The 18,269-nt window shown below is 48.6% G+C and overlaps 5 protein-coding genes across 5 annotated transcripts; 2 read left to right on the top strand and 3 right to left on the bottom strand.

Moving 5' to 3' along the window:
- Positions 1-45: 45 nt before the first annotated feature.
- Positions 46-7,099, top strand: DFJ58DRAFT_724656 (microfilament motor; the record flags this gene model as incomplete). The annotated part of the gene is made up of 19 exons (XM_041385130.1): positions 46-833; positions 868-2,110; positions 2,498-2,563; positions 2,619-2,787; positions 2,845-3,167; positions 3,224-3,386; positions 3,435-3,538; positions 3,585-3,977; positions 4,027-4,053; positions 4,104-4,607; positions 4,662-5,024; positions 5,078-5,384; positions 5,436-5,524; positions 5,578-5,706; positions 5,753-5,874; positions 5,924-6,137; positions 6,188-6,548; positions 6,601-7,010; positions 7,064-7,099. The coding sequence occupies 19 exons, from the start codon at positions 46-48 to the stop codon at positions 7,097-7,099; spliced, it is 5,811 nt and encodes a 1,936-aa protein (XP_041247134.1).
- An 85-nt stretch (positions 7,100-7,184) lies between these two features.
- Positions 7,185-9,403, bottom strand: DFJ58DRAFT_195031 (uncharacterized protein). The gene is made up of 3 exons (XM_041379172.1): positions 9,236-9,403; positions 7,962-9,179; positions 7,185-7,913 (listed from the first exon to the last, which is right to left on the bottom strand). The coding sequence occupies exons 1-3, from the start codon at positions 9,260-9,262 to the stop codon at positions 7,323-7,325; spliced, it is 1,836 nt and encodes a 611-aa protein (XP_041247133.1). The 5' UTR covers positions 9,263-9,403; the 3' UTR covers positions 7,185-7,322.
- On the bottom strand, positions 9,381-10,477 carry DFJ58DRAFT_772419 (Lumazine-binding protein). Its single transcript, XM_041389223.1, has 4 exons — positions 10,403-10,477; positions 10,132-10,348; positions 10,005-10,084; positions 9,381-9,948 (listed from the first exon to the last, which is right to left on the bottom strand). The coding sequence occupies exons 1-4, from the start codon at positions 10,415-10,417 to the stop codon at positions 9,511-9,513; spliced, it is 750 nt and encodes a 249-aa protein (XP_041247132.1). The 5' UTR covers positions 10,418-10,477; the 3' UTR covers positions 9,381-9,510.
- Positions 10,478-10,943: 466 nt separating this feature from the next.
- Positions 10,944-11,918, bottom strand: DFJ58DRAFT_195028 (uncharacterized protein). Its single transcript, XM_041379171.1, has one exon. It carries the CDS (start codon positions 11,900-11,902, stop codon positions 11,024-11,026), a length of 879 nt encoding a protein of 292 aa, XP_041247131.1. The 5' UTR covers positions 11,903-11,918; the 3' UTR covers positions 10,944-11,023.
- Positions 11,919-12,082: 164 nt separating this feature from the next.
- DFJ58DRAFT_772412 (P-loop containing nucleoside triphosphate hydrolase protein) lies at positions 12,083-18,214 on the top strand. The gene is made up of 26 exons (XM_041389222.1): positions 12,083-12,259; positions 12,281-12,282; positions 12,310-12,651; positions 12,710-12,952; positions 13,004-13,191; positions 13,241-13,335; positions 13,394-13,685; positions 13,740-13,835; positions 13,881-13,968; positions 14,014-14,107; positions 14,158-14,254; positions 14,304-14,467; positions 14,517-14,798; positions 14,851-14,925; positions 14,979-15,116; positions 15,170-15,252; positions 15,310-15,329; positions 15,377-15,842; positions 15,891-16,535; positions 16,588-16,624; positions 16,674-17,032; positions 17,088-17,167; positions 17,222-17,276; positions 17,324-17,623; positions 17,675-18,010; positions 18,157-18,214. The coding sequence occupies exons 1-25, from the start codon at positions 12,250-12,252 to the stop codon at positions 17,897-17,899; spliced, it is 4,476 nt and encodes a 1,491-aa protein (XP_041247130.1). The 5' UTR covers positions 12,083-12,249; the 3' UTR covers positions 17,900-18,010; positions 18,157-18,214.
- The last annotated feature ends 55 nt before the right edge of the window (positions 18,215-18,269 follow it).

Genomic DNA, 18,269 nt, shown 5'->3' with positions numbered 1-18,269 from the left:
CATCTCACTTTGCTCAAAGTCTACACTACTTCATCACTTATTGCGATGAACACTCAGAATGGAGACCTCAACTTAGATTTATTAATGAGAAAATCTCAGGATGTTGCCGCCTTCCTTCCTGATGAGCTCTCTTACCTCGTAGAAGCTTTCGCGCCTTCTCAGCCAGAACCATCGCGCTCGAAAGCGTATCTCGTGCTCTCTGCGTTCTGTCAAGGAATGCGTTCGCAAAATCCTCAGGATCCTGGATCAAACAAGTCTGCCACGGAAATACTAGAGAAAGTTTTCCAGGATCTTATCATCTCCCGTATTTCCAATCATCAAGAGCAGGATGCTATAGTCATTGGACTATCTTTCTTCTCTGCATTATTCCACGTCGACTGGCAGTCCGCTTCTCGTGTTTTTGCGCAAGACGGCGTAGTGGAATACGTGACAGATGCCCTTGATTTATTTCCATCATCAGCTTCAGTTGCCTTAGAGGTCGCTCGTATGATCGGCCAAGCTAGTGGACACAAGGCATGCCGGGCTCTGATACCCGAGGAAATCGTCACCTGGCTTGGGAACAAGTCACGTCAGGCTGCCGACAAAAACTTGCGCGCAGCAGCAGCTATTGCCCTCGTAAAATTATCTCGAGGAGCGGCAACGGATGCCTCAGAAGGCGCGGATGCATCTCAGGCAGCGTCATCTACCTCCAAGGATATGGAGCTATCAAATCTACTGAAAGGAATGGTCATCAGTGACAAGGATTCTCTATCCTCCCTTAACGACGTTGTTGAAGGCCTTGCATACCTCAGTGTTGACCCAAGCGTCAAGCATGCCCTGGCGAATGATCCCAAGTTCTTGCAACAGCTCTTCACACTTAGTTCCTAGAAATAAGCCACTGCCAACGTCTACCAGTAATTCTAGCCTCCTCTTTGGCATTCTTCTCATCATATCCAACCTCTGTGCCTATCGTCCTCGCCTTAGTCAGGAAGACGCTCAGGTCGCCAAGCTGAAACGCATGGCTAAGGCTGGTAATGGATCCAACAAGACGACGTCCGAGGAACCGCTAAATGTATTGGAAGATGATGCTACAGTTAGGTCCAGATGTCGTCAAGCTCTTGCAAGTGGCGCCCTTGATGTCTTGTCTTTGGCTTCTGGTGTAGAGAGCCAAGGCATCAGACTTGCTTTGGGTAAAATCTACCTAAACATCGTGGAGGACAAAGATAACAGAGGAAAGGTCCTCCAGAGCGGAGGTGTACGGAGTCTTTCTCGTGTTATACAGTCGTCGTACTCCACATCATCATCCACACCGATTGATACCTCTCTTCTCCCTGCGATCCAGGCTTTGGCGAAATTGACCATCACATCTTCTCCCCTTCAAGTCTTCGGGCCCGCTGATGGCGCTATGCTTGATGCAATAAGGCCACTGTCACAACTGCTGCTGCATTCATCCTCAAACCTCCTGCAACAATTCGAAGCCTTAATGGCCTTAACAAATCTTGCTTCACAGAGCACAGGGTGTACCGATCGCATCTTTAGCACTCCTCAGCTTCTTAACAAAGTCGAGCTCCTCATGTTGGAGGACCATACACTCATCCGCCGGGCAGCCACCGAGCTGCTATGCAACCTTATCGGGGGCTCAGAGAAGGCCTTTTTTAGGTATGGCGGTTCTCCGGATGTTCATGCAACGAAGTCCAAGTTACAAGTGCTTCTTGCGATGTCGGACATGGATGACCTTCCAACGAGACTCGCTGCATCGGGTGCTTTGGCAACAGTGACCAGTGCGTCTACTGCTTGCCAGGCAGTATTTGAACTTCAGTTGGATCGTCACCGAGCATTTTCAATTATTGCCCGTCTTATTGACCCATCTGTCACTTTGGAGGATGACGACCCTGATGACGACGAAGTAGCCAGAAATCAGGGGCTTGTGCACCGTGGAGTTGTATGCCTTTGCCACATTCTCGATCCCCAGCACGCCCTCCCTCGTATATCGCTCGCAGAAGAAGTAGAGAAGGCTGGTTTGGTGAATGTCATGGCCAGATTGCTGAAAGGTGAACTTGGATCATTTGACACCGCTGTAACTACTCCTGCTGCTGAGGTTTTGGAGCATCTGATTGAGCTTAGAAAACCGGTGAACAGCTAGTACACTGTCTAATAAACCGAGTTGAGACTGCTTGTTGCTTTTTGTACTGGCCCTACTTTATAATAGGTGTGAAATGATATGTAGCAGTGGGGTATTGAATATATAGTTTATTGTGTAAGTTTTTGCGAAGTGTCCGAACCAGCACTTGATTGTCCGGAGTTAACTTGTGGTAAGGGTACAAATCCCGACTTATCCAGGAGTTAATCATTTACCACCGGGTCATAGTACTGCCACGGGCATTGCCGTTCTCCGCTGTGCCTGCGGACTTCTCCCAGCAACTTTACTACGTTCCCTCATTCAAGCTAAGGCGCGTCGGCCATGGTGAGATTTAAGTTGCCTTGAAATGCTGAATGATTGATCGGCATGTGCATGTAGGCTATATCTAAGAAGGCAGGCAAGAAGACTGCCCCGAAGTCAGGTGGGGCGACTAAAGTTGCCAAGGTGCGCTCTCAGACATCGTCACACCCACGGGCAGCCATGATATCGGTACAAACAGGCAGATTGGAAAGAAGGATTCAAAAAGAAACAAGCCGGAGTATCCGATATGACGCTTCTGACAACTATCGACGACAATAACATCAATGGAAACCTTCAGAAGCGTTGGACCGCCGGAGAGATCTACACTTACATCGGTGGCGTATTAATATCCGTAAACCCTTTTAAAGGTGAGGCTTTATATGTTCAAACTTTTGTTTCTAACATTGGGACGAAATGCCTCTCAGATCTAGGAATCTATACGGATGAAACCCTCCAGAAGTACAAGGGCAAGAATCGACTCGAAGTTCCTCCGCATGTATTCAGTATCGCAGAATCTGCATACTATAACATGAATGCATACCACGAAAACCAATGTGTTATTATATCCGGCGAGTCTGGTGCTGGAAAAACCGAGGCTGCCAAACGCATCATGCAATACATCGCGGCCGTGTCAGGAGGGGAGGATGGCAGTATACAAGAGATCAAAGAAATGGTGTTGGCTACCAATCCTCTATTAGAGAGCTTTGGTTGTGCAAAGACCCTTCGCAACAATAATTCAAGTCGTCATGTGCGTGAATGACTGTTTTACAAATGTACCTTGATCTTGATTTCATGGCCCCCCAGGGTAAATATCTGGAGATTATGTTCAATACCCATGGCGAGCCGATCGGGGCTCAGATAACGAATTATCTACTTGAGAAAGGCCGAGTGGTAGGACAGTTAGAGCACGAGCGCAATTTCCACATCTTCTATCAGTTTACAAATGCTGCGTCAGACGAGCAGCGAGGTGCGTCTTGCCTGTCCGTCCACACTGAGTTCTCATGAATATTTGTAGAACAATTTGGGTTGCAGGGCCCAGAAACATATAATTATACCGCCAGGAGCAATTGCTTAGAGGTTCAGGGCATCAACGATTCAAACGACTATGCGGACACACTGGTGAGTATTTGCCTGTTGTCCTGTATCATCACTCAAACATGGTCAGAATGCCATGAGGATCATTGGCCTCAGCAATGAAGAGCAGAACGAAATTTTTCGGATGCTCGCAGTCGTTCTATGGCTGGGGAATGTCTCCTTCCATGAGATGGATGATGGAAATTCGGCCATCTCTGACACTGGAATAACAGATTTTATTGCGTATCTCATAGAAGTAGACTCGGCGATGGTTCAGAAGGTTCTGACGTCAAGAGTTGTCGAAACTCAGCGAGGGGGACGGCGAGGTTCTGTTTACGACGTTCCCCTGAATCCCGCGCAAGCAACCGCTGGAAGGGACGCACTCGCAAAGGCGATTTACAACAATCTCTTCGAGTGGATTGTTTCGAGAATCAATGTGTCGATGAAAGCTCGAAGTGCCTCGGCACAAGTCATTGGTATACTGGTAGGTGACGCTTTGCTATTGGTTTGACCAACAATTGAGGCGTTGACAGGATATCTTTGGTTTTGAAATTTTCGAGGTATAATTAAAATGTATGCCTCAAACCGCCTCATTCACGGAGCTCTGCAGGATAACTCTTTCGAGCAACTATGCATCAACTATGTCAACGAGAAACTCCAGCAGATTTTTATCGAATTGACACTTAAGACCGAACAGGAGGAGTACGTCAGGGAGCAGATCAAGTGGAATCCTATCAAATACTTCAACAACAAGATTGTCTGCGACCTCATTGAAGAGCGCAAACCCCCTGGAATATTTGCTGCTTTAAACGACGCTTGCGCAACAGCGCACGCCGATCCAGCCGCGGCAGATAACAGTTTCGTCCAGCGGACGGCCATGCTGTCTTCCAATGTCCACTTCGAGGCCCGGGGATCTCAGTTTTTGGTTCGTCACTACGCCGGAGATGTCATGTACAACATCGCGGGCATGACAGACAAGAACAAAGATGCACTTGTAAAGGATCTTTTTGACTTGGTCGGTAGTAGCGGCAACCAGTTCCTTCAGACATTGTTCTCCGACAGACCCGATCCCTCAAGCAAGAAGAGACCGCCCACTGCTGGTGACAGGATCAAGGTATCTCACATTGCTCTTTTATTGGTTAGAATAGATCATTCATATCCTAGAAAGGCGTCGGCAGGTGCTCTCGTGGATAATTTGATGAAAGCTCAGCCTTCTTATATCCGAACAATCAAACCAAACCAGAACCGTAGCCCGAGTGAATATGATACCAAGGCCATCTTGCATCAAATCAAATACCTTGGATTACAAGAAAATATTCGTGTACGTCGCGCAGGATTTGCGTATAGGAACACCTTCGAAAAAATGGTGGAACGCTTCTACCTTTTGTCGCCTTCAACGTCGTACGCTGGTGAATATACATGGCAGGGAGATGCGAAATCTGGCTGCGAGCAAATTCTCAAGGACACGGGGATAGCCAAGGACGAATGGCAGATGGGGGTTACAAAGGCCTTCATCAAGAATCCCGAAACAGTGAGTACGCCATGCAGCAGCACAAAAAAATGGAATTGACGTCGTCAATACAGCTGTTTGCGTTAGAGACTATGCGTGACCGCTATTGGCATAACATGGCGGCACGTATTCAGCGAGCCTGGAGAAACTACTGGCGCTATAAGAATGAGTGTGCTAGGCGCATTCAGAGGTTCTGGAAGAATAACAAAGAAGCCCTCGAATATGCCAAAGTCCGCGACTATGGTCATCAGGTATTAGCAGGAAGAAAAGAACGCAGGCGTTACAGTCTCCTCAGCTATCGCCGTTTTCTGGGCGACTATCTTGATGTCAATGGCAAGAACATCGTTGGATCTGACCTGCGCTCTGCCTGTGGTCTTGGTAGTAAGCCTTCTAGTTATTTCATGTCGTCTCATCGTCTCACATGTCGCACAGCGGAACAGGCTACATTCAGCTCAAAAGTGCAAATATTGGTGTCCAAATTTGGTCGGTCCAGCAAAGTTAGCCCACGTTTCCTTGTAGTGGTATGTATCAATGTACCTCATTGCCTCGCTTCGTCTGACATGCATCATGGTAGACTGCAAAAGCTGTGTACATCGCGGCCACTTCTCAGAAGGATGGTCAGATACAAACCTCGCTTGAACGCAAAATTCCCTTGGTAACAATCAAAAGTATATCGATGTCTAATTTAAGGGATGATTGGCTGGTTGGTCCTCCTATCCGTCCTCAGCGTATCGCTAACTCTATATCAGGCATTGAACTGTAATGCCTCTGAAGAGGGAGATCCAATTCTTCATTGCTATTTCAAGACGGAGTTGACCGCGAATCTTCTTACGCTCACGCAAACTAGTATCAACGTCTTGGTTGGCCCGTCGTGCGTGTTTGATTGGTTTCACTTTACCTTTGTCTCACTTGCTCGGAAGGATCGAATATGCGAAAAAGAAGGACAAGAAGGCACAGATCCAATTTGTCAGAGACGAGACGATCGCAAAAGATGATGTATACAAAAGCCACGCTGTGCACGTCCCGTCTGGCGAACCTCCGTCGAGCACCTCTCGACCTGCTGCAAGAAGAAAACCTGGTATTGTTAGACCCATCACCCAAGGAAAGCTCCTTCGCGCTGGTGGCCCCTCGGATGTGAGTTTTGTGTCAGATTGTGATTTCTGTCTTCTCACGATCAACTCCAGAAGGGGAAGATATCCAGGCCGAAGCCAGCCGCTCAACCACTGCCAGGGAAATCTGCACAATTTGCTGCCGTCAGGCCAACACCGGTGGCGCCTCCTAAATCAGCCCCTTCGCCTCCTACTCGTAATTCAGTTCCACCGCCACCGCCACCGCCGCCCAAGGAGCCCGAGGTAGAATTATACAAGGCAAAGTTCGCTTTTGAAGGTCAAGAAGGCGAGATATCTTTGAAGAAGGATGATACCGTGGAACTGGTTGAGAAGGATGACAATGGGTGGTGGCTTGTAAGGAAGGATGGGCAAGAGGGCTGGGCCCCAAACAATTACCTAGAACTTGTGCCGCCAAAACCCAAAGCGGCACCTACCAGTACGCTCCCCTCCACCTCGACCGCCGCCACCACCTTCAGCTCCGCTAGCAGTCGTTGCCGCTCCTACCCCTGCTTCAGCTTCAAAACCAACTGTTTCGGCTATGTCTGTGAAGTCATTGGCAGCAGACGCGTCGGCTAAGCCCGTGGCTGTTTTCCCTGGCCTTGCGCCATCGAATGGCTCCGCAGCGCCTTGGAAGAAGTCTGCAGCTGTATCAGCTAATGGGTCACCAAGCAGTACACCCGCGAGCTCTCGCCCTTCGAGTTCATTAGGAGTAAAACCCCCTCCTCCAGTGGCTACTAAACCTAAACCTGTGCCACCACCTATCGCATCGAAGCCAAGCGGTGGCAAGCCACCTCCTAAGCCACCTATACCCACGGCCCCGCGAGCAGGTGCCGGCGCTGCGCCACCGAAGATTTCCAAGCCTAGTGCACCTGCTGGTCAGATGGACTTGGCTGCTGCGGTAAGTTACATTAGCTGCCTTGAGGATGACATCTAATATATATAACCATCCAGCTCGCGAAGCGTGCACAGAAGATAGCCGATGAGTGATCTAATTAATTATTTGATTCCATACAATACCATTTCAAAGACTTTTACTATGTAGAAACGTGGAATTAGAAATGTGAAATTCAGTCTCAGTAAACATATTGGATAATGCGATAGGGACGCGAAATGTTAGTGAAATGCTTGTGGGGTATCAAGAAATGATTTCCGAGGTCTACATAATGAAGCATTGCAGGACGTAGAGCGTGATAAACGTGACGCCATAAACTTATGAAGGAGCAATCCTGATTGGAGGCAAATGCCTGGGTGGTGGCGTATCTGGTTCCAAGGTCAGCCGTTCGACTTCGTCCTCCGAGAGGTCGTCATCATCACTGTCAGGCACAGCAACGTGTGAGGGAGAGAGGTGGACTGTAGTCTGGATCTCCCTACTGTCCCCTTTGCTGTGGTCATCAAGGACGGCGCCAATTTCCTGCCCTGAATCTCTCCATGAGCGGACTTCATCGGCATTTAGGACCTTTGCGAAGAGGCCCTGCCGGAAATCATCGGGAGTCTTTTCCAAGGCTTTCCTGCCTGATTCCAGAAGGCCCTCCAGCATATCCTTCACCCTCGCATAAGCCTCGTCAGGCTCATCCTCACCCTCCTCACCCTCCGCACTATCATTATCCTCCCCTTCTTCTTCTTCTTGCTCTTCGCGGGCAAGGGACTCAACGGCCCTGAATGTTCTAGGGGGAAGAATAAGTCGAGATTCACGAAGTTTCCGCTTGAGGTCTCGAATTTCTTTGGCTTGACGGTTCTTCGTAGTTTCAAGGGATGCATTGATAAGAAGCAGGGACTTATTCGTTATTTCCAAGTCGGCAATCTGAAGTACAAGTCAGCCCAGTACTAATGACATTAGTATGAATACGACCTTTCGATTAGACTTGGCTGCAGCCCTCGCCTTGTGCTCCGAATTTTCAGAGTCAAAGTCGCTATCCCGATCTTGGCTAGATTGTCCACCATTGATTGTAGGCGAAATTGTGTCGTCATGATCGCTCTGAATAGAACGGCCATTATTGGCTCGAGCAGATTCAGTATCCAAACGCTTGTTCGTGTGAGAGTTGAACGTTGGTGCGCTTGCATGAGAAGGATCCAGAGACAATGAGCTTCTAGACACAGATGACTTTGAAGATAATGATAATGCAGATATTGATGGTGAATGTGGAGGAAGAGGAATGGAAGCAGGGTCGACCTTAGCTTTCAGGACCTGCCTGGCTGCTTTCGAAGGTCCTTCAGGTGGAGTGAATGTTTGATATGGATAGAGTGTGGGTGAGGGGCCGCGCCGTGGCGAGGGATACCTATGGGGATTAGCAGCAGGAGCTGCGGTCGTTATGGGATAGAAAGTTGGCACTGTAGTCGAATCAGGAGGACTTGGAGGCGCGTTTAATGAGAAGCTTGAGGAAAGTGAAGGTATGGGTGGTCTTGTATGAACGGACCTAGTGGTAACCCATGGTGGGGATAACGAGCGAGTGGGATCTGTCTCAATACTATTAGATTTGGCTAACCCAGAAATCTTGGATTTAATCTTGATGGGAGCCGATGGCGATACACTGGCACGGTCTTGGTCGACGCGTACGAGTGGAAGTTCGGAAGAGAGCGGAGTTCGGGGCGATGGTGAATTCCTCTGTAATGCTGAGGTAGATTGAGCATGATGTAGGGCAACACTACCACTACGTGATCGATCTTCCTGGGGCGGAAGTCGTAGCTTTGACACAATAGTAGTGGATGATCGCTGACGTGACTCTAGAGGCGATGTACTGGACACAGGAGATGTGGTAGTGGATTTGGATGCGGGCCGCGCCGTGACGCGAGCTTTGACGGGATTCGTGACTATGGAAGGGCTGGAACTTTGGACTGGTTTCGAAGGCGACCCAGGTCGAGAGTGTGTTACTTTGTTGATGTTATTCAATGAAGCCGAACTTGACAGTCTCCGGGCACTGGTTGCATTGGAGCTGACCTTGGCTGTCGGACGGAAGCCTGGCGGCGAGAGAGATGACTGCAACGGCTGCTTTGTCGGTGATGCTGGTCTAGATGGTGAATTGAAACGAAGAGGTGCATGACCGCCATTGTAGTCGAGTTTCGCGGTGACCTGTTCACTGCATGTAAGTTTCATGGACTATCGCGGCATATGAGCACAACGCTCACTTTTCTCTTCAACGGTGGCTCCTTCATGAAACACGCGATAAAAAGAAACCTGCTGGGTCGTTGGGTGTTACCACGCGTGCTGGAGCTTTGCAGATGATAGTTACAGTGCTTGAAAGAATGAACCACTAAATAGCACTTGGCCTACTGTGTCCACAAAATAGTCACTTCATTAATATTGACTGTCGGATGTATTTGCGATAGCCGAGCATCAAAAGGCCACACTGGCGTTTATTGTACATGTCAAAATAACGCACATACTCAGTGGCCTCGTTTAACTACTGAGCATTACCACTGTCATTAGAGGCTAGAGCAGAAGGTAGAATACCCTTGTTGACGAGCGTTTCCTCCACAATTCTCTGGACGAAGGTCCGCATGGCCTCTCCACCACCACCCTCCAGAGCGGCCAATACGCTCTTTTCTACGTACTTGCCCACCATGTCAACCTCGATGTTTACTCTCTCGCCATTGGCCTTTTTTGCCAAGGTGATCTTCTGCTGTGTGTGTTGGATAAGCATAACACCGAACATCCTTTGGGCATCATCGACGGAAGTAACGGTTAGGGAAGCACCGTCTATAGTGACATAACCCTTGGGGATAATGTAAGGAAGAAGAGAAGGTCTTTCTGCGGTTGGTTCTGGAAGTTGGAACCAAAGACGCAACGAATCGCCATCAAGAGCTCTCTTGAGAATGGTCGCGGTTATATCAACATGAGCCTGATATGAGAAATGATTCATTAATGATGATTTGTACGCCATCAGAAAGAGCGCACCTGCACGAAGTGACCACCGAATCGAACATGGGCACCCATGGCGCGCTCAAGGTTCACCTGATCACCAACCTTGCGGTCGCCTTGATTACCTATGAGCGCCTGCATTAGTTTGCCTCTGGTCACTCACCCAGATCAGTCCTGCTGAGAGTCTCGTTGGCTAGCCATATTTTAAAATATCCTCCATCACGCTCGACATCGAATTCAACAACTGTCAAACATGCCCCATTGACGGCTATGGAGTCACCAATGTGACAGTCCACTAAGATAGGCGCCGACTGTGATATGGTTAAAGCACAACCACCATCATCCCGGTGGATGACAGACACTGTTCCAAGGTGTTCGATCTGAGGCAGTCAAGTTACAGGGAACGAATAGCATAGAATTGAAGTAGTACTTGCCAGACCAGTAAACATGTCCAAGTTATAACGTTAGTCTCCTGTAGTCAGATCTGACCTTAAAGAAGACTGACGGTTACCAAACTCGTCCAATTCTCTCGTGTTTAGAGATTTGTAGGGGAGACATTTTTTCGCTGTTGTCTAGAATTACTGTCTCTCCAGACGATTGTACGGAATGACTTCCAGGAAATTACCGCCATCTGCGGAGCCAGTGGTCGCTAGATCATTGTGGCAATCATACAAAGGTGTGTAACTAATTTTCTTAGTTCTAGATCTGCTCAGACAACTCTCTCAAGCTCTTCCAGCCCGGACACGACTATACGTCTCCATGGCTGTATGCTCGGTGGGCGCAGTAGGAATTTATGTGTCCGACTACTTGGAAAAGAGGTATCCAGTGACACCGCCGAGGACCGCGCCCAGTCATGCCGCGCCCCCATCGTCCCGGAACGCGGCAGGTACAGCATGAGCAATTATACAAAATGATTGGGTGGATAGTGAATGTGATAGTCGCCGATCGTAGCGTGAGCTGGACATGCTTTGCTTGTTGGGAAAGAAATGGGAAAATGGGGTAGTATTAGGGCAGGGTGTGGCATGAAGGAGCTACAGGCAAATTCCACGCTCTCATTACATGTCTCCGTGGCGACCGCTGCGTGCGGAAAGCTGACGGTGAAGAGCGCACTTATGGAGATTGTTGGCATCCCAAGGAAGCTCTCGAGTGTCTGATGGAGAGACGACTCTGAGTAACGGAGGTGGCACCGCGACTGGCAGGGTAGGGATAGTGTGGTCCGCGGAGTTTCTCATCGTATGCATCTCTCCCTCCTTCACATGATCTGTTCCCGTATCAAACGGAAAAGATATAAACGATGTTCGCTGTCTATAATCACGCTCTTCTGGACCTAGTTTGACTTCCCAGGTCTGCTTCTCCCAGTCAGGGACGAACTGTTCGATGCCACTGTTCCTTCGACCCTTGCAGCACAAGATCTCCCGCGCAACCTTCCACCAGCGATCGAAGAACATGCTGGATGTAATCGCTATTGCTATGATCAAAATTGCGATGAAGACGATCCCAATGATTTTCCAGGTCTTGTTGTCAGCGGAGGCGTTTTCGGTCATAGCGGCCGATGAGGTATTTGGATAACTCGCTGACCTTGCGGTGGATGTAGGTGTTATTTGTTCCGGAGAAGGCTTTAGAGAGCCTGTGGACGACGTAACACCGAAGCTTGTGGGAGTCGCTGGATCGACCTTTCCCACTGAGGATGCCGTGGGGAGTACCGGATCTGTGAACAGGCCTCCCAGATCTTTCAAGCCAGGATGGATAGGAGATGAAGGTGAGCTAAGAGGGAACGTGTCTGATACTGCAGGCGAGTCTGTGCCACTGCCAGCAGTGCCCGCGAGCATACCGAGTAAGTCCCTTCCGGAATGCACGCTCAAGTCATAATCCGCAGTTGGCAGTGCAATCGCGATTACTCCAGAGATCTGGATTAGAGCGTGCTGATACCTCATTGAAATTACTGACTGCTATGTATGAGCCTTTTACGAGGTTCGGAGATTTATGTAAACGTGTGTTCGCGACGTCGGTCACGTGGCTAAGAAATCAGTTCCTCAATAACAAATTGACCTCATGCGAGCGACCCTACAATTTTTAAATGAATTTTAAATAAATAACATTTTCTTGTCCGAACGGCCTTTATCATCCACTGGGAGTGACGCAAGCCAGGCTGCTCTGCCTTTCGTGAGAAATGACGTGATTGCTCACCTTCTAAAGCTTGAATTCCTTACACGATCGGCAACTTCTTCTGAATCCGCGACTTTTAAGGCGTTTGGCCTTTGCTTCGTGGCTGATCTCAATTATGCATTCTGTTCAGGTAGCCATTTATTATCCTACGTGGTCTGTGCTGACCGCTCTGCTGCAGGAACCGTGGTTCAGTGGGCAACTCCATAACGTTCCGTTTGGAACCTGGTGTCCCACTGCTATCATTATCCTAACGATCGTCATCGACTTTCTAGCGCACAGGCAGCTTCCAAAAATCATCCAAGTCGTTTGGAGTGCCCTAAGCGCACCTTTTCGCAACTTTATCACTCTAGACGACGTCGAGGGTCCCTTCGATGATGACTTTCCCAAACAGGTTCGGATAATTCGAGTGCTTGTCTCTGTCGCGCTCGTTTGCTCAATTGGCTGGCTTGCATATTTTGGGTATGCCATCGCCCTGCGGGAACCCTGGACCAACGCCTTAGTGGCATCAATTGCATGGGTAGGATTGTTCAATATTTTATTACACGTCAAATTCACGTTTTGATTTGTGATGGCAGTTTTATACGACCCTGAGACTCCTGTTGAGAGCACCGTCCACACCTCCGTATTTGCTTATTCTACTTGCAGTTTCGCAAATTGCTACTGCATGCGTTTACTACTCTTCATTGCCGAATTATGCTGCCGGTCCCATGATCGCTTTTCTAAGTCGGACAATAATTTCAGCAACCTTCGTCTACGTGGCTGGCCTTTTGCCACTGCAGGCTGTGCGACCCGCGCTCAACGTCGCCAGCTCAAGTGACGTCTGTTCGTTCAACTATGTCCCAGACCCACATACTGACCCTGGAGATTAGATTCCGTCATCCAATCATTCTTCTCCCGAAGATGACGCAAACCTTTGGTCATGGTGTACTGTATCATTTGTAGAACCCATATTGGACTTGGCGTGGAAGCGAACATTGAATGATGCCGATGTCTGGTGCTTGTCGCCGTTCTTCCGGCACAAGAACTTGTTCAACAAATGCCTCGATTACCGTTCACGGTAGGCAAACACTGTCTTCTACATAGGTCAGTCTCTTATATGCAGTTAGCTATCCGACGCACTCTCTACTGCGCTTTTTGCTGGTATCTAACTCTCTCGATCTAATCTTGGACCTCGCATTGGAAATGTGGGGTGCCGTTGTCGGTGCGTGTATTATGCTGAGATATGGATTGATCCGGGTAGATTAATAATTGATCCGCAGGGTTCGTGCCGGCTTATGCACTCCGGATGATTCTATCATCGTTGGATAATCCTACTCCCGACGCAGTAGCGAATGCCAAATACTGGGCTTTCCTTACATTTTTAGCCCATTTGTCTTTTGCGCAAGTTGATCTCTTCAAAAACTGGCATACTCGCCGATGTTACGAACGAACTCGCGGCCAGCTATTCTGTGCTTTGCACTACAAAGCACTGCGCCGCAGGGACATCAGCGGAAAAACTTCTAGCGACGAAGAAGGAAGTGCTGACCTTGGAAAAATTGTGAATCTCATGCAGTATGTCTCACCCAGGGTTATAGTCTCCTGTGACTAACTCACTCCACCCTGAAGAGGCGATGCATATGCTGTCGCTCAGCGGTTTTGGGATTTTGCCGCGATCTTCTCATCTCCTCTACGGCTGGTGATAGCGCTGGTCTTCCTCTACAGGTGAGTCACAGTTTCCCTGAGATATCGAGCTAAGCAATACCTTAGGATATTGGGGTGGAGCGCGATGTCAGGCGTCGTTGTGATTCTTTTTGCCTATATTCTGAACTACCCATTGGCGACATACAACATCAAGGTTCGGAGTCTCCGCTGTTTGATCTTCCTGGCTAATATGGCACAGATTACACGAGCCTCATGGAAGGCCAAGGACAAAAGGATGAATGTCGTGAACGAACTACTCCAAAATATCAGATTTTTGAAGTTTTATGGTTGGGGTGGGTGAGCAGAAGCCGACAGATGGTTCTACTTAACTAGCGTTTCATAGAAAATCAGTGGTCACGCACTGCTCATCAGGCACGAGAAGAGGAACTCAGCTGGAGGGTTAAAGAGAATGTCGTCGACACTATCATCTCGTTTATATGGTAGGCTGTTCGTTGTCCAGACTTCGCGCATACACACGACATTTCATAGGACGTGGATACCTTCAGCAACAGCCCTTGCAACATTCTCTTGGTACACTTTGGGCGAACAAGAGCAACTGACAGTATCCAAGGCGTTTACTGCAGTCGCTTTGTTCTCACAGCTACAGGAGCCGATGACCGCTCTTCCTGGACAGTTCTTTGCGATGCTTCATGGTTTGTCATGCGATACTACAATCGGATATGCAATTCTTATCTGTTACAGCTTACGTATCGATGCAGCGTATTGAGGGGCTCCTTGCGGAGCAAGAGGTTCCTGAATGGGCTTCATCTCTATCGACAGTGGATACCGGCTCTGAAGCGGATTTCTTGGACACCGGCTTTAACAATGCAACCTTTGAATGGCATGGAGTTCACAAAGGATCGATGACTGAAGCTCACTTCCAACTTGGACCTCTGGACATCAAGTTTCCGAAAGGCCAGCTGAGCCTTATCAGCGGTGCGACTGGTGCTGGGAAAAGTGCCATGCTCACAGCGCTCCTTGGTGGTCAGTGCATCCTTGGCGGTCACAGCTCGGCCCTTAGATGCGTTCATTTTAGAAATGCACTGTTTGTCTGGTGATGTATCCATAAACAAGAGGAAGCACCAAGTGGCTTACTGCGCCCAAACTCCCTGCAAGTGATGTCATCATAGCGCAGCCTAGTTGCTCACTCCAATTGATATGCAGGGCTTGAACACGCAACCATAAGGGACAACATCATTTTCGGCTCTAAGCTCGGCTTCGATGAGGAACGATATCACACAGTCGTCGAGGCGTGTGCTCTTGAACGTGATCTTGTTGTATTCGAAGCGGGTGATATGACTGGTAAGAGTTCTCTTTTTTATCCATTATTGCCAAGGCATTACTTTGAACCCCAGAAATCGGCGAGAAGGGCATCACACTATCTGGTGGACAGAGAGCTCGTATTGCCTTGGCACGCGCTATGTACTCGGAAGCTAATGTGAGTCTTCTGCCAGTCCATTGCTCCATCATCTTAACCGACTTCGTTACTGGATAGTGCATCCTACTTGATGATCCGTAGGTATTTTCTGTCAAGGTGGCTATTTTTTCTGAATGTTCCTTAGACTTGCCGCCGTCGATATGCATACTGCACAACATATTGTGCAGCACTGTTTGTCCGGGGAACTGGCTCGTAATCGGACAATTATCCTGGTGACCCACCATATAAGTCTGTGTTTGCCGATTGCATCTTATGTGGTTGAGCTGTCTCGCGGCAGCATTGCCCGTGCTGGCGATAAAGAGGTGTTCCAAGATATCGGAGAGCTTGATCTTCTGAATGAGGTTGACGATGAAGAAACAGAAGTCGGTACTTCGGGAACTCAAACCCCAAATGACGACATAGCCGTGGATGTTCTTCCCAAGCAACGGCCGTCTCAAATTGTTAGAAAACTAGTGGAAGCGGAAGTTCGAGCAGAAGGCCGGGTGCCTTTCAGAACATATTGGGTTTACATCAAGGCAGCAGGTTTAATGTCCTGGGCACTGACTCTCGTCTTGATGCTCATGATCCGCATGATCAACATTGGGAATCAGGTACGGTTGTAGCTGTTGACCCCATACACATTACCAATTGTTTTCAAGGTGTTCTTAGCCAAATGGGGTGAATCTTACGACGTCTCCGCTTCGGTTTTCCTCCCAAGCGTCAAGTATCCTTGGGATGACTTACCCCCTCCTGATGTCAACGTCAAACCATGGCTTTTGATTTACCTCTATATCTCTATCGCAGGGGCATTCTCAGTACTGGCTTACATCTCATTGGGCTATTACGCAAGTCTCCAGGCCTCCCGTTCCCTGTTCTTCAGACTACTCCAAAGGCTTACAAGAGCGCCGGCTCGGTTCTTTGATACCACACCCATCGGGAGGATTCTCAACCGTTTCACGACAGACATCAATACCATTGACGGAGCTCTGCAAACCTCCGCCCGCGCCGCATTATCAGGCGTCCTTAATTTCTTGGCTTCTTTCACTGTCATAATTGTGGTTATACCCGCGCTCGCGCCTTTCGCTTTGGTAATAGCATGGTTGTATATCCGCATCGCTCCTCGTTTTGTACAAGCTCAACGAGACCTGCGTCGGCTTGAGAGCGTCTCCTTGTCGCCTGCATTCGCCGGTTTCGATGAACTTCTACGTGGCTTGTCACATGTTCGTGCATTTGCAATGGAGTCGAGATACCAAGATGGGTTCTATGACAAAGTGGACAAATTTCAATCGTTTGACCACGTATACGTAAGGAGATGCGCCCCTCACCCTGCAATGCTTTGACTAACCCCTTCGCCAGTGGCTTGTCAACGGCTGGCTCCGCTGGAGATATGACTGTGTGTGGCTTGTCTCTCTTCCATTATGTTTGACTCAAACGCCTTCCAGGTCTCGGCTCAGTCGTGGTGTATCTCACGACTCTCTTCGCTCTTTCGCAAGGAGTTTCCAATGGGTCAGCTGCGGTCGTTATCGTGCAAGCCGGTGTCTTTGCCGAGGCATCCCGCCAACTAGTGCGGGTTCTTGCACAGCTCGAGCTTGACTTTAATGCGGTCGAACGTGTGGTCGAGTATCTTGATGTACCACAGGAGGCACCTGCCATTATCGAGAAGAACAGACCTCCGGCATACTGGCCATCAAGCGACGGTCAGTTGGTGGTCGAGAACCTTGTTGTCAGGTACAGCCCTGACCTACCAGACGTGCTCAAAAATATATCATTTGTTGTCCAACCGTCTGAAAAAATTGGGGTGGTTTGTCACATTCTTGGAACATTTAGCATTCCCAATTGTTCATTATTATTGACAGGTCGGACGGACGGGCTCTGGAAAATCAAGCTTGGCTTTGTCCTTGCTGCGCATGATAGAGGCCAGCGCTGGAAGAATAATGTATGTTATTGTCGGTGTCTTGCTCCTTGTTCCAGCGTCTAAATACTTTGGCAGCATTGACGGAATAGATATATCAACAATTGGCCTAGAAGATCTTCGGTCACGGATAGTGCGTCGATTATTTGGCCCTTTACGAAATAACTAATTTGTTCCCAGACCATTGTTAGTCAGGACGTTTCGTTGTTTTCCGGCACACTCAGAAGTAACTTGGACCCATTCGAGGAGCACACCGACCAGGAATGCTGGGATGTGCTCGAGCGATGTCATTTAACGAGATTGCTCAGTCGGGCGATTGAAAAAGGTGGCTTCACGCTTGAGATGCCTATCAGCCAAGGTGGCTCGCTCAGCGCAGGAGAGAGGCAGCTGGTTGCACTTGCTCGGGCAGTTCTACGAAAAACCAATATCATCATTATGGATGAAGCAACGTCTCAAATAGATTCGCATTTGGATGATCAGGTTAGTTGACGCGTTACTTCAGTCCTGCATCTCACCAGTGTACACCTATAGATCCAAACGACAATTCGTGAAGAACTTTCCGGTGCGCTTGTTATTACCATCGCGCATCGCCTCAAAACGATCATCGATTACGATCGCATTTTGGTGCTAGATGCTGGGGAGATTATTGAGTTTGATAAGCCAAAAATACTTTTGGCGAAGGTCGGAGGGGCTTTCCGGGAGATGTGTAGAAAGAGTGCGGACTGGCCACAATTGTTTGCTTCCATGGAACGTTGACTGTATGCTGTACACTATCACTAGTATAATCATTGATTGCATATGGGTTTCTTCAGGGTATATGACTTTTGTTTGGGATGACAGCGCGGTTAACCTGAGCAAAAGATAGGACTTCAGTAGGTTCGACGTTGATTCTAATCATAGCTGGAACGTTCAGGAAAACCCGGTATTGATCTCGTGTCTCTATCAATAAGAGCATTCGTATAATAGGGAACCAGAATATTCATCATGATTCAGGATGATGGTATCAGCCTCACCTAGTGAATTCAAGTTAATCATTTTTCTTGTGAGGATCGTGGTGAGAGAGTAAACTCCGGCGGAGTTTGTAATACTTCACCAAACTGATGTACTAAATTGGGCGGATTCCCGG

This window comes from Suillus subalutaceus (genome assembly GCF_016647625.1).
Source record: "Suillus subalutaceus strain FC151 chromosome Unknown DFJ58scaffold_21, whole genome shotgun sequence".
NCBI classification, from domain to species: Eukaryota; Fungi; Basidiomycota; class Agaricomycetes; order Boletales; family Suillaceae; genus Suillus; species Suillus subalutaceus.
The sequence above is the reverse complement of the archived record's forward strand: the minus strand, read 5'-3'. Positions and strand labels throughout refer to the sequence as shown.

What these genes read in the sequence shown, in the direction of transcription:
- DFJ58DRAFT_195031 (XM_041379172.1), bottom strand. Translation starts at nt 9,262, where the DNA reads ATGAAGGAGCCACCGTTGAAGAGAAAA. An exon ending in AGCCACCGTTGAAGAGAAAA is followed by an intron (nt 9,180 to 9,235) that starts GTGAGCGTTGTG and finishes TGCAGTGAACAG; the next exon opens with GTCACCGCGAAACTCGACTA. An exon ending in CAGCCAAGTCTAATCGAAAG is followed by an intron (nt 7,914 to 7,961) that starts GTCGTATTCATA and finishes CTTGTACTTCAG; the next exon opens with ATTGCCGACTTGGAAATAAC.
- DFJ58DRAFT_772419 (XM_041389223.1), bottom strand. An exon ending in TCTCAGCAGGACTGATCTGG is followed by an intron (nt 10,085 to 10,131) that starts GTGAGTGACCAG and finishes TAGGTAATCAAG; the next exon opens with GCGACCGCAAGGTTGGTGAT. An exon ending in TCGGTGGTCACTTCGTGCAG is followed by an intron (nt 9,949 to 10,004) that starts GTGCGCTCTTTC and finishes TTCTCATATCAG; the next exon opens with GCTCATGTTGATATAACCGC.
- DFJ58DRAFT_195028 (XM_041379171.1), bottom strand. Translation starts at nt 11,902, where the DNA reads ATGAGGTATCAGCACGCTCTAATCCAGATCTCTGGAGTAATCGCGATT.
- DFJ58DRAFT_772412 (XM_041389222.1), top strand. An exon ending in GCGCTGGTCTTCCTCTACAG is followed by an intron (nt 13,836 to 13,880) that starts GTGAGTCACAGT and finishes GCAATACCTTAG; the next exon opens with GATATTGGGGTGGAGCGCGA. An exon ending in GCTCCGCTGGAGATATGACT is followed by an intron (nt 16,625 to 16,673) that starts GTGTGTGGCTTG and finishes AACGCCTTCCAG; the next exon opens with GTCTCGGCTCAGTCGTGGTG.